The following is a 19,034-nucleotide window of genomic DNA, read 5'->3' as shown; positions in this document are numbered from 1 at the left end:
TTTGGGATGAGTCCAAGACGCGTCCTAAAATGTAAGTTTACTCCGTCAATGACAAACCCATGTTAAAGTGGACGGTCCCTTCCATACGTTTTGATCAGAACTGGGACTGGTCCATACACACCAGGGACTAGTCCTGTACCAGTTCTGTGGGTGATCCATTTCCCGTAGGGTAGTTCCACACTTTTCCCAGCAAAAAATTGGGAGTTGTTCTAAAGGCACAACTTTAAAAGCACTTCCAAAAATGTCCTCACAAAGAAGTTAACTATTTTAACTACACAGGAAGTTTTTTTACTTCATTTTTTATATTTTAATGCGTAATTTTTTGTTCTCTTTTTTCAAATAGTTAAAAAAGAGTAGGAATAAATAAAATGGTATAAATTATTCAAATTTTGCCACAAAAATGCTAAATCCATTATAGAAATATCGATAATATTTGAAAATAATCGAGGGAAAACGTTTCAAACAAGCGTTAGAATGCATTAAAAATCATAAAAAAGTATAAATATTATTTATTTGGGAAAATATCACAAAATTTTTAATTCACATTCAAAACACTGAATTCGGATCACACCTTAAGAAGTGATGCAAATTTATTGCAACGGCTGTTGAAACGGTGGACATTCGTTCTATGACAAGTTCACATTACATTCATCGCTTCTCCGCCAATTTAGTACCACTTCCAGACCCAAAAAGAACATTTTCACTTCGTTTTTTGGCGACGCTTTTTTGTAGCATTATTAAGATATTAATTTATGAAAGAATAGTTTTAATATCAATTACTATTTTTTATTCAACTAAATCTTAAGTTCAACCACAGCTTTATTTCATAAATATCAGACTTCTACCACAACCCAAGTAATTCGATTGTGCATGAAAGTTTTTAGTAGGACTTTGTGCGTTGTACGAGTATATACTTGTTTAATTTTTATAAAAATGTAAAATCGTAAATAGGTTTTCAAATTCTGGGGGGGGGGTCTAAGCCCCCTCCCCAGAGGCCTTCCTACGCTTATGTTTATAATGTTGTGCAAACAAACATCACATATATTTATACACTCTATTTTGGCTCTATTTCAGTAATAAGTAATCATTCCATATTTGCGTCGTGCAAATGAACAAACGCAAATACCATGTAACTGCAAATAAAAATAAATTATACCATATATCAAAATGCAGAACAAACACCAGGTACATTTTTATACCCTGCGCCACACTGTGGAACAGGGTATTATAAGTTAGTGCATATGGAGACGAGATAGACACATGGTGTCTTTGGCAATAATGCTCAGGGTGGGTCCCTGAGTCGATATAACCATGTCCGTCTGTCTGTGAACACATTTTTGTGATCAAAGTCTAGGTCGCAATTTAAGTCTAATCGCCATCAAATTTGGCACATGTTCCTAATTTGGATCAGAATAGAACTCAACTCAAAAAAACAATCTTTTCTGGCTAATTGCATTTCCCCTCACATCTTTCTCGCTTCCACGAGGTTTTTTAGTTCTTAGCACCTTTTTTGTAATGAACTCATTATTTATGATTTACTATCGAACACCGAAACAATTGAGATTTCACAGACTCTGGTCTTCGAGATATCAATATGTGATTTTTGACGAACCGTTCGTCTGGAGGCGAACGAAAATTCCACGAACAGGCAGTTAGTTGGGCACCGTGGAGCAGTGGTTGGAACGTCCGCCTTGCATGCCAAGGGTCGTGGGTTCGATCCCTGCTTCGGCCGAACACCAAAAGGTTTTTTTTTTACATATATTCCAGATATGTTCGGAAGATTCCGAAAAGATGTTCAACATTACATATTACTATGTTAAATTTTTTCTATGAACTGTAAAATGTGTCTTATTAAAGACTTAAAGTTAGAAAAGAACAGTGCTTGATACACCCTCACAAAAAATCGCCTCTGTAACATATACTCCCAAACATATTTTGCTTCAAGCATATACATTTTTGGGTATTGCCCAGACATTTATATGTTTGATCTCTTCCAATATATAATATGTTTGAAAGTATATTGGTCTAAACAATATATGTTTGGGTAGTCTAAGTTCCAAACATTTTGTATTTTTGCATCCAAATTCAATAATGTTGTCTTCCAAAAAACAATATGTTATTATGTGAACATATAATATGTTTGGAAGCATTTTGCACCCAAAAATATTATATGCTTAAAAAAAATCTCCCAAACAATATTGTGCTCAAAATTTTATTTATTTATGTATATATTTACAATCATAATGAATTATGAAAATAAACAGGTAATAAAGGTGCTAACAACATAGGTTTTCGACCTGAATGCTCAAAATTTTGTTTCTGCCTAATTGTATATTCCCCCACATCTTTCTCACTTCCACGAGATTTTTTAGTTCTTAGCACCTATTTCTGCAATACAAACATTGTAGAAGAAATTATTCAATTTTATGATTTTTTTATTTTAAATTTACCTTTTGCCGGACGGGGATTCGAACAGCGGACCACACAGTTTGTAAAGATCAAAGAAGTAGCTGATCAATTGCCCAAGGAAAAATAAAATGTTAATTTTGTAATAACAAGCAACAACCACCAACTTAATTCAATATCGCTCCCTGTTAAATAGCGCTCCAAGCTACTAAACACATATATGTTTATATGCTATTTCTAAATTAATATATGTTTGCATCCAAGCATATTATATTTACAAACATTTTATGTCCCAAACATAATATGTTCTAACATATTAACATATATGTCCCAAACATGTTATGCTTGTTTATGAACATTATATGCTTGCACTCAAAAATATTGTGTTTAAAAATTTGTGTTCTAAACATATAATGTTTATAGCCAAACATATGAAAAACAGTCTTTTTTATCCGTGTATTCCCCCACATCTTTCTCACTTCCACGAGATTTTTTAGTTCTTAGCACCTTTTTCTGCAATACAAACATTGTAGAAGAAATTATTCAATTTTATGATTTTTTTATTTTAAATTTACCTTTTGCCGGACGGGGATTCGAACAGCGGACCACACAGTTTGTAAAGATCAAAGAAGTAGCTGATCAATTGCCCAAGGAAAAATAAAATGTTAATTTTGTAAAAACAAGCAACAACCACCAACTTAATTCAATATCGCTCCCTGTTAAATAGCGCTCCAAGCTACTAAACACATATATGTTTATAGGCTATTTCTAAATTAATATATGTTTGCATCCAAGCATATTATATTTACAAACATTTTATGTCCCAAACATAATATGTTCTAACATATTAACATATATGTCCCAAACATGTTATGCTAGTTTATAAACATTATATGTTTGCACTCAAAAATATTGTGTTTAAAAATTTGTGTTCCAAACATATAATGTTTATAGCCAAACATATGAAAAACAGTCTTTTTTATCCGTGTATAAACGAAATGGACTGTGTTGTTGGTTCAAAAATAATTTTTTTATTGAAAAAATAAAAATTTTGTAACAAACTAAGTTTTTTGGCGATAAAAGTTTAAAATTTTCGAAGCAATTCAAAAAGCTCTAACAAAGAAAAAGAAAAACGTTTCGGTACACGTTTTCCAAACGTTTTTTGCGTGTACAAACTATGAAAAATGTGGAAGAACTTTTCTTCGTTAGGTTAGTTTGTTTTTGGTTTTTTCTTAAAAAAAGCTCAAACCATTTTGTTACAAACTTCTTAATTTTGCAATAAAAGATATTTTTTTTTCCAAACTCATGGTTAGGTTAGGCTATTTGTCCATTGTGATACCACAGTGGTGAACTTCTCTCTTTTCACTGAGTGCTGCCCGATTCCATGTTAAGCTTAATGACATAGCCGAGTCCGAACGGCGTTCCACTTTGAGAAGCTTTGAAACACTCAGAAATATCACCAGCATTAATGAGGTTGGATAATCCACCGTTGTGTTCGGTTGAAGCAGGAATCGAACCCACGACCATGTGTATGAAAGTCGGGCACGGTGGCTCCCATCCAAAATCATAGTCCATCTCGTTTATATCAATCACTGTTGTTTTTGCCTTTATGTCTTAAATACGCACTCTTAGAAAAATATGTTTTTCATATGTTCCGATATAAACAAAATGTGTTTCGGGCACAATTTTAAAACACAATATATTTAAGTGCAAACAAGGAATGTTCCTAAACTAACACTAAATGTTTGGGACATCTATGTTAATATGTTAGAATATATTATGTTTGGGGCATGAATGTTTCATAAAAATCATATGTGTGAATACAAACATATATAAATTTACAAATTTCAACTAAACATACATATGTTGTGATATTTTATTCAAAGCGACAGAGAGAGTATAGAGAGAAATAGAGATGGAAACCGTGAGAGTTGACGAAAGATATCAATATAACACAGCAAAAGAGTCAAAAGAGAACAATTTCTGTGAAACCGCTTGTATGTTGTTTCGGAAAACTGTTTTATGATAAGGCCAAAAATTTGATATGTTTAAGTCTAAATATTATTTAATTTGAATAAAGAGAATATACATTCTGAACCAAGAGAATAGACATTTGAAAAACAAACAGCTTATGTTTTCGCCTTGAGAGCAGCATTTTATGTATGTGTGGACATGTGTTTTGTTTATCATTTTGGCATTATTTTTTTCTTGGTTCGTTAAAAGAAATCAGGGGTCTTCATAAAAATAACGAAAGGGCACTATACTCTTTTTAGAGTTGGAACGGTAAAATGAAATAAGGAGGAAATAGTGAAAAATTACACAGTAAAATGTAAAAAAACAAAGTTTAGTTTCTCTTTATTAAAAAGTAGTCCACGAGGAGTTGACGGACACCATCAAATATAAAAGCGGGCATTAAGTTCGACTTTTACAGCTAAAACAATTTAAAAAGTTTATTTTCTTTAAAATGAATTATTAAAGAAAAATAAAAGGAATTTTAGAGCGATGGTGTTAAATGCTAGTAAAAAACTGTTCACTCCTAAATAAATTTATGTTTATATTATAAAATTATGTATGTATGTTTATACTCGACTCCACGTTCTTCTTTTGTTAGTTTTTGAATTCCTTCCAAATTTTAAAGTTTTGTACAAAAACAGTTTTTTATTACAAGATTGTTATTTTTGCAATAAAAAATAATATTTTATCCAAAAATCATTCAATTTCGTTTATATCAAGCACTGTTACTGACTATAAATCTTTAATAACGCACATTTCGATGTTTCATTTAAAAAAATTAATATAGTATAAATATAAATGTGTAAATTAAAAAAAAAAAAAAAAATGTTCGGTCGGAGCAGGGATTGAACCCACGACCCTTTGCATGCAAGGCAGACATGCTAACCACTGCTCCACGTGGCAAACAAATGTATGTTTCTGTTAAATAATGTTATGTTTGCATGGGCTCGTGGGCGCTGCAAACTATGCTATATAAATGTAACTTAAAACGATAATTATCTACTGGTGACTATAACAGCTACGTAGCCCAGTGGATAGTGTGTTGGCTTACAAACTGTATGGTCCTCGGTTCGATTCTCCGTGCAGGCGAAAGGTAAAATTTAAAAAATTTATAAAAGTGAATAATTTCTTCAACATTATTTGTATTACAGAGAAAGGTGCCAATAACTAAAAAATTTCGTGGAAGTGAAAATTACGAGTATGTTAGGGAATGAGCACAATCGTGTTTGGGAAAATTCTTCCAAGCATATAATATTTTTGGCTCAAAATGCTTTCAAACATATAATATGTTCACATAAAACAAACATATTAATGTTTCGGCAGTATGCAATAATATATGTGCTTCCTGCAAAATATGTTTGGAACATATGTTAAAGAAGCGATTTTTTTTGAGGGTGCGACTAATTTTGAGTTTTTGTGTTACAAATTTAATATAGTAGCATGTAATGCCGTACATCCTTTTGAAATCTTGCGAAAAAATTTGGAATATATGTGCAATTACAAAACTTGCATTTGTTACACGGAAAGGAGAGTTTTCTAAATTTTCAATATTTTGAAAAAGAAACTGTTTAAACAAAAATCTTCAAAAGATCAATATTTGTACGAGAGAGTACGAGCTCTTTAATTTCTTTACTATCCCAAGGTCTTTAAATTTGTTTTCCATTTTAATTTAAATATGAGTAAACACACGAAACGAACAAATGCAATTGGTTCTTCAAACACCCACGTTGAAAGAAGCAAAACGAGTGTTCGATATTGCAATTAAAAGATTATCATTCATTATGTCGCTATTGTTACATGTCTCCTCTTTCTTCTCCGATGAGCATACTTTTGTAATAGATTAATTAAATCATAAGGCACTTCCGTACAAATGTGTAAACAGCCATTCTTCTCAACAGCATGATTCGATAAATAAAACACAATCACGTGCTTCAATGTCTAAGCACTCTCGGCAAGAGGCTTACAGCATTCCTCTACATATGTATGACTGATAGTTCATCCTTCAGTGGCGCTCCCCCTACATTGATGGCGTCAGTTTGTGTGTTTATGCCATCATGAGGCTTTGTGTTATTGGTAGCACTCATGCGCATCTCTCAAGTGTGGCAAAAAGAGCCTTTTTCCACTTAACCAATTTTCTTCGCACATGCACACAATGGAAAAGATTATTTCTACTTTGCTTGAACTTCTGTGATTTTCCTTGGAGGCACGTTGCAGATAGCTTACGGCTATGGTCATAACCATTTTCTTGATGTAACTGCCCTTAGCAAATAATTGAGAGTGCTGCTACATTACGGAGAGGAGAGAACCTAAAACGAACAGGAAGTGAGAAATGGACGAGCAAATCAGTGAAAGTATATCCATACACAGAGATGTCATTTCTCGACTTGAGTTTCATAAGCTAACAATCAGTGCCAAACTATACACAGACAAGAGTGGATTAAAAAAGGAAATACATATTCAGATAGAAAAACAAAAGATGAAAAAATATACCCAATTAATATAGAATTGATACCAAAAAAGTTTAAAAAATAACTTTTATTTATTATCACAAAATAACAAGGAAAAAGATGAAATTCCATTACGAATAAAAGAAAATACATATGAAAATAAAAAAAATGTAAAAAACATATATGTATACCAAAATACGTATGAATCGGCAATAGAATATGCTGAAGTGTATAACTCCGTGAAAGTATATGTGTATATTATATGCATACATAACTAATTAATTGCTAAAATACAAAAAAAGGAAAAGAAAATTAGAGCCAAGGAAAAGTTAGTATCACCAATATTTCTGTCACAATTTAAGTGGGTCATTTAAAAAAGAATTGAATTGAAAAAAGAATCATAATTGCCTTAAAATGAAAAGTGAATGGAAATTTGTACGTGTATGTATGTGTGTGTGTCTGCATAAGAGTGGGTGTGTGTAAGTTCGTTAACTGTCATATGTGCGAGAACATGTCCTCTATTGCTCCCATGCCTCACTTGCCTTTATTACCCCCGCTGTGCAAAGCTAGAGGGACACAATTGTGTGACTTGTGTTAGTTGTACTTTTCTACTGCAGGATGTTTACACAATGTAAGCCACCGTATATGTGTATGCGTGAGTACACTTGCTTATATACATTCACACATTCATCGATATGTACCTGAGAGTTTTGTATAAGCATGATTGTTTAATTGTAAAATCTCTTATGTTATGCTCAAATGCACTTTAATAATTTTTATAATTGGGCCAACACTTCTTGACTTGTCTGATAAAAGAAAAAAAAGCAACAACAAAAACAACCACAACAGTAACCCCAAATCAAAGACATTGAGTGTGAAATTACAAATCAATATCAAAGGGAAAAAGAATGAAAAAAAAGAAATGATTGGAACCCACCCAAAATTGGAGGGGCGGACGAGTTGTGTGACTGAATTTTGAAAAGGACATACATATAACCTAAGAATGATGAGCAAAACTACTACATACGAAGAATGGTAATGAAAGAATGATGAATAAAACATTGTGAAAAAAAGAAAAACCACACACAGCTACACTACAGGAAAGACACTCTTCATTGACTACTACCGTTTTTTAAAGCATACTTTACAGCACCCACGTTCACAAAGTCCAGTGGTGTAAAGGAATGTATGAATGTGTGTTCAAGTGAGCGCCTTGTATACCATGCGTTTGTCCTTTACATATGTATGTATGTATATGTAGGCTTGACAAATAAACATAGTATTTTCGGTGTAATGAATTTAATGGAATGCAGGTCATTTAATAACCACCAGTAAAAATGCCTTTACCTTCGCCTTGGAATATACCACCCCTCCCTCAACACTTTCACACTTCTGTATTTATTTATATAACATCCTTAGAATATCATCATGATTCGGACACAAAATCTAAAGCATCAAAACCTTTAATTTAGAACACAAAATGTAAAATGGGCACTCATTGTACCATAAAGTAACATTTGCTTTTAATATAAAAAAAGTTATATAATAAAATGAATATACACAACAATGAGAAAACCTAAACTAAACTATGCCACCATCACATACACATGGAGGTCAGAGAAATGTTCAATGTGGACCCTTATGAAGACACTACCTTCTTATGCATTGTACACATGCTATGCACATTAAGGCGGGTAGTAATGTATAACACATTACTATAAGTACGTATATGACACAGAGAAAATTACATTCAATTGTAAAGTAATTTGGCTGTCCTGTAAGAAGAGTGTCTTAGAGATGAAATTGTTCATCGACGAAATGATTTTTGTTTTGTTCAAATTTGAGATGATTTCAGTTTGGCGATAATATTTTTTTAACGTTGTGGTCGCTTTCACTTATTTTTATTGGAAAAAATTATTTGCTTGTAGTTAAATTTTATTATTTTTATCGAAATTTTCCACAGCTTAATGAAATCCTACTTATTTTTAAGTATGTCTCAAAAATTTTATGAACTAAACGTGAGTATAAAGTTCAATGACCGTACACATAAGTTCAATATGAACTAAAACAAATGAAAATTTTCGTACGATTCCCAAAAATGAAGAATGAACTACTGTATGGGTAAAATGGTCATGATTTGGCGCCAATGATTTTCTTCTTTACTTTTAGTTATTTTTTTCTTCTATGAGATAATGTAATTTCGTGAGCTGCAGTTAAAAAGTACAACAGGGCATTAAAATTTCCTGGTTTTAACAACGCTTTGTGGAAATCTCACAATGTAGAGTAAAATTTAGTTCAATTTTCGTGCGTGGTAATTCATTCTTCCTATAAAACTACTACTACGGAATTTTTTTCTGTGTGTCTTCCCGTTTTTATTCCATATATCGACTTAATAGGTCAGTCTCCTCCGTAGGCTCGGTTTAATGTCTCAAGCCAATTATCAAAACGTTGTTCTTTTTTAAAGGTTTTTAAATTTCTTCGAAAAATTCAAATTTTTATAACAAAAAAATGTTACAAAATGTTTACTTTTGCAATAAAAAACATAATTTTTGTTCCAATTATTTCGTTTGTATCAATCACTGTTCTTTTCTGGCTTTAAGTCTTTAATATGTTTGCAGTTTCATATTAAAAAACAAGTAAGGAAAGTCTAAAGTCGGGCGGGGCCGACTATATTATACCCTGCACCACTTTGTAGATCTAAATTTTCGATACCATATCACATCCGTCAAATGTGTTAAGTGTTATATATAAAGGTTTGTCCCAAATACATACATTTAAATATCACTCGATTTGGACAGAATTTGATAGACTTTTACAAAATCTATAGACTCAAAATTTAAGTTGGCTAATGCACTAGGGTGGAACAAAATTTTAGTAAAAAAATATGGGAAACATTTAAATCTGAAGCAAATTTATATTAATGATTTATCGCTCGATATATATATATATATATATATATATATATATATATATATATATATATATATATATATATATATATATATATATATATATATATATATATATATATATATATATATATATATATATATATATATATATATATATATATATATATATATATATATATATATATATATATATATATATATATATATATATATATATATATATATATATATATATATATATATATATATATATATATATATATATATATATATATATATATATATATATATATATGTGTGTGTGTATTAGAAGTTTAGGAAAATTAGAGTCATTTTTACAACTTTTCGACTAAGCAGTGGCGATTTAACAAGGAAAATGTTGGTATTTTGGCCACTTTTGTCGAAATCAGAAAAACATATGTATGGGAGTTATATCTAAATCTGAACCGATTTCAATCAAATTTGGCACACATGACTATATTACTAATTGTACTCCTAGTGCAAAATTTCAACCAAATTGGGCCAAAACTCTGGCTTCTGGGGCCATATAAGTCCATATCGGGCGAAAAATATATATGGAAGCTATATCTAAATCTGAACCGATTTCAATCAAATTTGCCACACATGACTATACTACCAATTGTACTCCTTGTACAAAATTTCAAGCTAATCGGGATAAAACTCTGGCTTCTGGGTCCATAAAAGTGCATATCGGGAGAACGATATATATGGGAGCTATATCTAAATCGGAATCGATTTCAACCAAATTTGGCATGCATAGCTACAGTGCTAAATCTACTCCCTGTGCAAAATTTCAACCAAATTGGGCCAAAACTCTGGCTTTTAGGACCATATTAGTCCATATCGGGCGAAAGATATATATGGGAGCTATATCTAAATCTGCACCGATTTCTTCCAAAATCAATAGGGTTCTATTCTGATCCAAATTAGGAACATGTGCCAAATTTGAAGGCGATTGGACTTAAATTGCGACCTAGACTTTGATCACAAAAATGTGTTCACAGACAGACGGACGGACGGACGGACGGACAGACGGACATGGTTATATCGACTCAGGGACCCACCCTGGGCATTATTGCCAAAGACACCATGTGTCTATCTCGTCTCCTTATGGGTTTTACAAACATATGCACTAACTTATAATACCCTGTTCCACAGTGTGGCGCAGGGTATAAATATGGGAAACATTTAAATCTGAAGCAATTTTAAGGAAATTTCGCAAAATTTTATTAATGATTTATCGCTCGATATATATGTATTAGAAGTTTAGGAAAATTAGAGTCATTTTTACAACTTTTCGACTAAGCAGTGGCGATTTAACAAGGAAAATGTTGGTATTTTGGCCACTTTTGTCGAAATCAGAAAAACATATATATGGGAGCTATATCTAAATCTGAACCGATTTCAATCAAATTTGGCACACATGACTATATTACTAATAGTACTCCTAGTGCAAAATTTCAATCAAATTGGGCCAAAACTCTGGCTTCTGGGCCATATAAGTCCATATCGGGCGAAAAATATATATGGAAGCTATATCTAAATCTGAACCGATTTCAATCAAATTTGCCACACATGACTATACTACCAATTGTACTCCTTGTGCAAAATTTCAAGCTAATCGGGATAAAACTCTGGCTTCTGGGTGCATATAAGTGCATATTTGGCAAATTTGGCATGCATAGCTACAATGCTAAATCTACTCCCTGCGCAAAATTTCAACCAAATTGGGCCAAAACTCTGGCTTTTAGGACCATATTAGTCCATATCGGGCGAAAGATATATATGGGAGCTATATCTAAATCTGAACCGATTTCTTCCAAAATCAATAGGGTTCTATTCTGATCCAAATTGGGAACATGTGCCAAATTTGAAGGCGATTGGACTTAAATTGCGACCTAGACTTTGATCACAAAAATGTGTTCACAGACAGACGGATGGACGGACAGACGGATATGGTTATATCGACTCAGGGACCCACCCTGAGCATTATTGCCAAAGACACCATGTGTCTATCTCGTCTCCTTCTGGGTGTTACAAACATATGCACTAACTTATAATACCCTGTTCCACAGTGTGGCGCAGGGTATAAAAATAAATAGTAGCATAGTCGAGACAGTTTGTTTGTACGAAGTACACATACCGTATGATATCATGACTTATTTATTTGCCTATCATTACTAGTTTTTTTTTTATGGTGTTTGGGAACTATATCAATTAAAACATCAAAACAACAGAGCTTGATATAAATATATCGTAGTTTTGGAATAAAAATTATTTTTTATTGCAAAAATATAAATTTTGTAACAGAATTGTTTTTTTTGTGTTATAAATGTTTGAACTTTCTTTAAAATAAAGAATAAAGTAATAGAAAGTTTATAATATTTGCTTTAAGAATTGTTTTCTTTAAATGTATGACACGAATCTTTGAACTTTGCGTCCCTACGTTAAAGTAGTATGCCGTCGAAGTAAGACAAATGTCTCTTAAAATAAGAAAAACATGTTTGATTTAAAGAAATAATCGGTAATTTAACTAAGATATTGAATCTTTGAGTTAAATATAAAGAAGCTTCAAAAATAGGCAAACACTTATTTCGAGGATTTTGAATCTTTGGTTTAAAGTTTGTTTCAAATTAATAGAACCTTTTTGCTTTGAAGTGTATGTTTTTAAACTGACATTTAGTTGCACATTAATACCTTTTTTCTCGATACATCGTAAACAGAGAACGAAACATTTTTAAATGAGAGTTGTATCCAAATTTTAAGCTAGATAAATCCCTAAAACTGTCTTTATTTAAAAGATCGGAATTTTTTGGCTCGAAATCAATACCAAAATCCTTAAGGGAGGTAAAATTCTTTGAATTCAAGTTAACTGTTTTTTGAATGTAGACAAACGTCCAAAAGAAGGTATTGATAAATATAAATGCTATAGGGTACAGAAAGCGAGGTTTCCCATTGATCCAAAGAGATCAAATAAATTCAAACGTTTGTAAAAAATTATAGTAAAAATCTATTTAAATTAAAAATACATATTTTTTTTTAGCGATCTACTTTTTAGTCACTAGCTGTTGCGCCTGTAGTGTTTTTTGTTTCAATGAAAGATTGTAAAATTCGCTAGAATTATTTATTTCAATATCAATTATCACAAACAGTAGACAAATGTCCAAAAGAAGGCATTGAAAATTATAAACGCTATAGGGAACAGGAAGCGTGCCTTCCGATCGATCCAAAGGGATACTTCATGTGGTGTCATTGTAGACCATGAATTGCGTTCGTTTTGTTTTTTCTCACTATCGATTTCATTGTCGCCTATGCTGGAAGTCATGGTAGTAATGGACTCGGAAGATGTGAATTTATTTAAGGGATCGTCACCCACGGTGATTATGACTGGAGGAGTATCCACCGATAGGAAACGGTCGCAATTGGGACGAGCTGGCTGATTAACATTGTCGATCATTTTATGCCGTTTCATGCGAGGTGTTAGGGTCGACTTCAATATGTATTTGCCTTTCATTTTCTTCACTTCTACACTGTGACTGCGTCTCCATATCGTGTTGACAAAGGCAAACTCCACTAAACTGCCAAATATGAAGACGGTACATCCCAAAAACCACACCTCAGACACTTTAATGTAGCTAACCTTGGGCAGGTTATTTTCTTGAGAAGATGCCAATGTTATAAAGGATAACATAGTAGTGCATCCCAAGGTAGTTCGGGCAGGAGTCTGATCTGCTTGTAGCCAAAAGGATACCCAGGATATAGCAACTATCATAATCGATGGCAAGAAATAGTCCATCACATAGTATCCGACCTCTCGCACCAAATGAACGGTAAAACTTAACGAACTATAATTTCCCGCAAATGCACCATGTCGCAAATCATCTAAATCGGCATTGATAATGGTCTCATTTGTCCAGGCATTCTGAAGAGCATATTCGGTTAAATGCATTTTAGGGTCGAAGGTAACAGGAGCATTATCCTCCCAATTCAAACGTAATTCCGAAGCATTATACATCCAGCTTTCGAGAATTGTGGGACAGTATTGTTCATCGAATGGGAACTTTTGTAATTTCATCCAACAGTAGAGTGTGGCCTGTATGCGTGATGAAATAATGACAGTACCGTCGGGACTAATGGATGTGAGTACATCTTTTTCGCTTGTTCCAAGCACACTGGAATCATGTTCATTGGCCAGAAATATGTGCGGTACCCAGATGACACTTCTTAGCGAGGATTCTCCCAATATCGACTGTGACCTATCCGAAGCATATTTCTCAAAGGCCAAACGTGGATCCTTATAGCGTAACTGCATTAAACCATGCATCTTGAATTGGAGATCGCTGGAATCCAAGTTCTGTAAGACATAGATATAGACTCGGGCATATACATCTAATGGAGTGTCTACCACACTACCATTTTCCACAACATATGGTCGTTCCAAACGATCATATCGGCAAGCAGCTGTTAGACGATTTATCAATTGTGTTTGCGTTAACTGGGAAGCATCGTCCAGTGAGGGACAAGTTACATCTGTCACATTCGAGTCAATCAATATTGGGGATGCACTTGCCACCCACACCGTTTCATTCACAACATTAGCCTTGGTTGGAACAGCTATACCGACGGCGTATAGCCACACATTGATCGCGATGAATTTTAAATTCATAACCTACTCCGAACAATGACTTTACCGGGTGCTTCAAAATTGCCTCCGCGTTGTAGGACAAGATTTTTCATACTGGACAAACGATTTGCGAAATTTAGAATGTCTCGTATCTAAACTTTCCCAGAACTCTGAAAGGCAATGCTCTTAAAAAAGAAAATTCCCACTGAATATACCAACACCTGATTGCCATACACTTGTGTTAATATTTTTTTATATTTAATATAAAGACAGTGGGTCTTCAACACTCCTATCAAAAATATACAAAAATTAGTGTCTAGTAGCTGAAATTTTAAAGTAAGGAGCGCTATATATTCCATTAAAAAACACAGCTTCCAAAAAAGTATTTTGTGATCCGGAAGTAGTTTAAACTTGGATCATCTCCAATGAATTTTACATGGGCTCGTCATTGCTTTAGAAGTTGTGCCTTGGAAGTTCATGATTTCATCCTGGACCAACGGCTTGGGAGCATCCAGCCGTATTGTACTTTGAAAAAAAATATTTACGTAATGTTAAAGATCAAGCAACCTTAATTTTAGATGCGCAGTTTACAAAATATTGAGTACAAATTTCTTTAAAATAATGAAATTTAAATTAAAATAAAGTTTATAATCTTTGTTTCAAAAAATGTTTTTTATTAAATTTTACCACATTTTAGAAATTTGCGTCTCTCCGTTTAAGTCGTATGTCTTTGAACTAAGGAAAATGTTCCTTAAAGTAACGAAACACATTTTTGATTGAAAGAAATTGTCCTTAAATTGACTGAAATATTGAATCTTTAAATTTAAGATGAAAACGGTTCAAATATAGGCTAAGACTTATGTTGAGTATTTAGCATCTTTATTTACACAATATTAAGAACAAATTTCTTTAAATTAAATTTTAATTTTATTTTATTTAAATTTTAATAAAGTTTCAAAACAATTTTCTCATTAAATTAACGTTAATATCGGATGTCTATAATCTAAGTAAAATTTTCCTTAAAGAAAAACATTTTTTATTTAAAGAAATTGTCTTTAAATTGACTGATATAAAGAATGTTACGATTTAAGATAAAAGCTCTTCACATATATATGCTAAGACATATTGTGAGGGTTTTGCATCTCTGGTTTAAATGTTTTGAAATTAAGAAATTATTTTTTACCTTGTAAAATCTGTTATAATTTGAATTTTTAAACTGAAATTTATTTGTAAATGAGATTTGTATCTAAATTTTATTTTTATAGAGCCTAGGCTTGAAGCTAGATAGCTCCCTATAAATATCTTTATTGTAAAGGAGCTTCAACTTTGGCCCGGAACCAATACAAAATCCTTTAGAGAAGGTTAAAATCGTTATATTGAAGTAAACAGTATCTTCTTTGTGGATTAATTCAGTAGTTAGAATTTCTGCGTACATTTTTAAGATATATAAACGGATGAAAAATTGAAAGTGTAAGAAAAAGTTTGGAATATATGTAAAATTACATTATATTCGTTTTTGTTCTACCCAAAAGTTGTAAGTTATATGAAGTTCCTTTAAATGGGTTCGTGTGCGCATTACTTTCTGCTCTAATCATAGATATATTTGTCTGTATGCATTCATTTGTGCTGAGGGCTAACGCGATAATTGTATGTTGATGAGTGTAAAGGGTACACTGAAAAAAATATTGTCGCGAGGCCAAAGATTTCATGTCCTTAAAATACGAATGCAAATTTTGATTAGCATAGAAGACGCATTTCTCTAATATAAAGTTTTTTTTCCTTGTCCAAAAGTCGGTAAACTTTTCAATGAAGTCGTATTGTCCTATAATTAAGTGATTTTACTTAAAAATGGGTATCATAACGTGAAAGAACATTTTTTTGGGGTAAGGTCAACTTGACTTTAATAATTCAGAAAAAAATCGTTAAAATTAATGAAATTGTCTTTAAATTTGTTGTCTTTTTGCAACTTGACTAAAAAGCAAAAATTCGTTCAAAAATAGAACATGTTTTTCAACACTTTATTTTAAAGGTGTTTTTTACTTGAAACATAGCATAATTTCTACTGGAAGTCGAGCCAGAATTTTGAAAATAAAGTTGTCGTTAACTCGTTTTTAAAGGACTTTGATAGCATATGAAGAAAAAATCTGAAAAAAACTAAAAATTAAAATTTGTTTCCTAGAAGCAAGTACATAAAACCCAAATTTGAAAGAAAATTGTGTATCCTTACTTGTATTCTCCGCTTCTTTGGCTCAGAATCAATACCAAAATTGTTAAAGTAAAGACAAAATCTTTGGAACCGCGCATGCTTTTTTTTCAGTGTACATAGATCTGTGCGTTGGCACAGAGTTGGTTGTCACAGTTGGTAGAATTCTACCAAAAATGGAAAATTTTGGTAGATTGGTAGAATTCTTGATATTTTGGTAGAATTTTGATATTACTCCCCAACTAAAAGGTATCTCAATTTTCGATAGAAATAAAATTTTGACAAAATTTTCTATAGAAATAAAATTTTGACAAAATTTTCTTTAGAAATAAAATTTTGACAAAATTTTCTATAGAAATAAAATTTTGACAAAATTTTCTTTAGAAATAAAATTTTGACAAAATTTTCTATAGAAATAAAATTTTGACAAAATTTTCTATAGAAATAAAATTTTGACAAAATTTTCTATAGAAATAAAATTTTGACAAAATTTTCTATAGAAATAAAATTTTGACAAAATTTTCTATAGAAATAACATTTTGACAAAATTTTCTATAGAAGTAAAATTTTGACAAAATTTTCTATAGAAAAAAAATTTTGACAAAATTTTCTATAGAAATAAAATTTTGACAAAATTTTCTATAGAAATAAAATTTTGACAAATTTGACTATAGAAATAAAATTTTGACAAAATTTTCTATAGAAATAAAATTTTGACAAAATTTTCTATAGAAATAAAATTTTGACAAAATTTTCTATAGAAATAAAATTTTGACAAAATTTTCTATAGAAATAAAATTTTGACAAAATTTTCTATAGAAATAAAATTTTGACAAATTTGACTATAGAAATAAAATTTTGACAAAATTTTCTATAGAAATAAAATTTTGGCAACATTTCCTATAGTAATAAAATTTTGACAAAATTTTCTATAGAAATAAAATTTTGACAAAATGAAATTTCTTTAAAAAAAATAATTTACGTGTTATTTCGATCAATTCTGACTAAGATCTCGTATTTGGTAGTCCTAACTAAATCCTTAAAGTACTTAAAATGCGGCTCATTTATAATTTAAGGGATACTTATACACCCAAAAAATTGTCGCGGATATGAGGGATTCATCCGTAAAACATTTTTTTTATCTAACCACAAAAAAATTGAACAAAAACTTCAACTTTTTTTTTTAAATTTGGTAGATTTGTGGTAAAATTTTCTTCAAATTTTGGTAGATAGGATTGTCTGTTTCTCTGTTCGGTAAAATATGAATCAAATTTATTAAACCCTATATTTACTTCCATATTATTATCATTACAGAATAGAAAGTGGTAACAGCTAAATAAAATCATGTGGTCTTGACAGAACTGCAATTAGACTGAAAATTAAAAAAAAAATGTTTTTCGATCCTGTAAAAACCTTAAAAGTTTATCACATTTTCATGTGACTCGTGGTCAGCACTTGAAGCAGCATTGGCAAATGAGCGCGATTACAATTTCCTCAATTTACCTTTTCGAAAGTGTACACTGTTAGAAAAATATGTTTTTCATATGTTCCGATATAAACAAAATGTGTTTCGGTCACGATTTTAAACCACAATATATTTAAGTGCGAACATGTAATTTTCCTAAACTAACACTAAATGTTTGGGACATCTATGTTAATATGTTAGAATATATTATGTTTGGGGCATGAATGTTTCATAAAAATCATATTTGTGAATACAAACATATATAAATTTACAAATTTCAACTAAACATACATATGTTGTGATATTTTATTCAAAGCGACAGAGAGAGTATAGAGAGAAATAGAGACGGAAACCGGGAGAGTTGACGAAAGATATCAATATAACACAGCAAAAGAGTCAAAAGAGAACAATTTCTGTGAAACCGCTTGTATGTTGTTTCGGAAAACTGTTTTATGATAAGGCCAAAAATTTGATATGTTTAAGTCTAAATATTATTTAATTTGAATAAAGAGAATATACATTCTGAACCAAGAGAATAGACATTTGAAAAACAAACAGCTTATGTTTTCGCCTTGAGAGCAGCATTTTATGTATGTGTGGACATGTGTTTTGTTTATTATTTTGGCATTATTTTTTTCTTGGTTCGTTAAAAGAAATCAGGGGTCTTCATAAAAATAACGAAAGGGCACTATACTCTTTTTAGAGTTGGGACGGTAAAATGAAATAAGGAGGAAATAGTGAAAAATTACACAGTAAAATGTAAAAAAACAAAGTTTAGTTTCTCTTTATTAAAAAGTAGTCCACGAGGAGTTGACGGACACCATCAAATATAAAAGCGGGCATTAAGTTCGACTTTTACAGCTAAAACAATTTAAAAAGTTTATTTTCTTTAAAATGAATTATTAAAGAAAAATAAAAGGAATTTTAGAGCGATGGTGTTAAA

General features: G+C 31.4%; 2 protein-coding genes across 2 annotated transcripts in view; one reads left to right on the top strand and one right to left on the bottom strand.

The window, feature by feature from the left end:
* Positions 1-6,859: 6,859 nt before the first annotated feature.
* Cngl (Cyclic nucleotide-gated ion channel-like) overlaps positions 6,860-19,034 on the top strand; it is a 72,129-nt gene continuing 59,954 nt past the window's right edge. Inside the window, exon 1 of the mRNA XM_075298663.1 lies at positions 6,860-7,194. The gene's annotated coding sequence lies outside the window, so the exon portion shown is untranslated. The remainder of the gene's footprint in view (positions 7,195-19,034) is intronic.
* Positions 12,910-14,552, bottom strand: LOC142229015 (pH-sensitive chloride channel 2-like). Its single transcript, XM_075299547.1, has one exon. The coding sequence runs from the start codon at positions 14,463-14,465 to the stop codon at positions 12,942-12,944; it is 1,524 nt and encodes a 507-aa protein (XP_075155662.1). The 5' UTR covers positions 14,466-14,552; the 3' UTR covers positions 12,910-12,941.

The sequence above is a fragment of the Haematobia irritans genome, chromosome 3 (assembly GCF_050003625.1).
Source record: "Haematobia irritans isolate KBUSLIRL chromosome 3, ASM5000362v1, whole genome shotgun sequence".
In the NCBI taxonomy this organism is placed as follows: domain Eukaryota; kingdom Metazoa; phylum Arthropoda; class Insecta; order Diptera; family Muscidae; genus Haematobia; species Haematobia irritans.
This window is presented reverse-complemented; position numbering and strand designations above follow the sequence as displayed.

What these genes read in the sequence shown, in the direction of transcription:
- LOC142229015 (XM_075299547.1), bottom strand. Translation starts at nt 14,465, where the DNA reads ATGAATTTAAAATTCATCGCGATCAATGTGTGGCTATACGCCGTCGGT.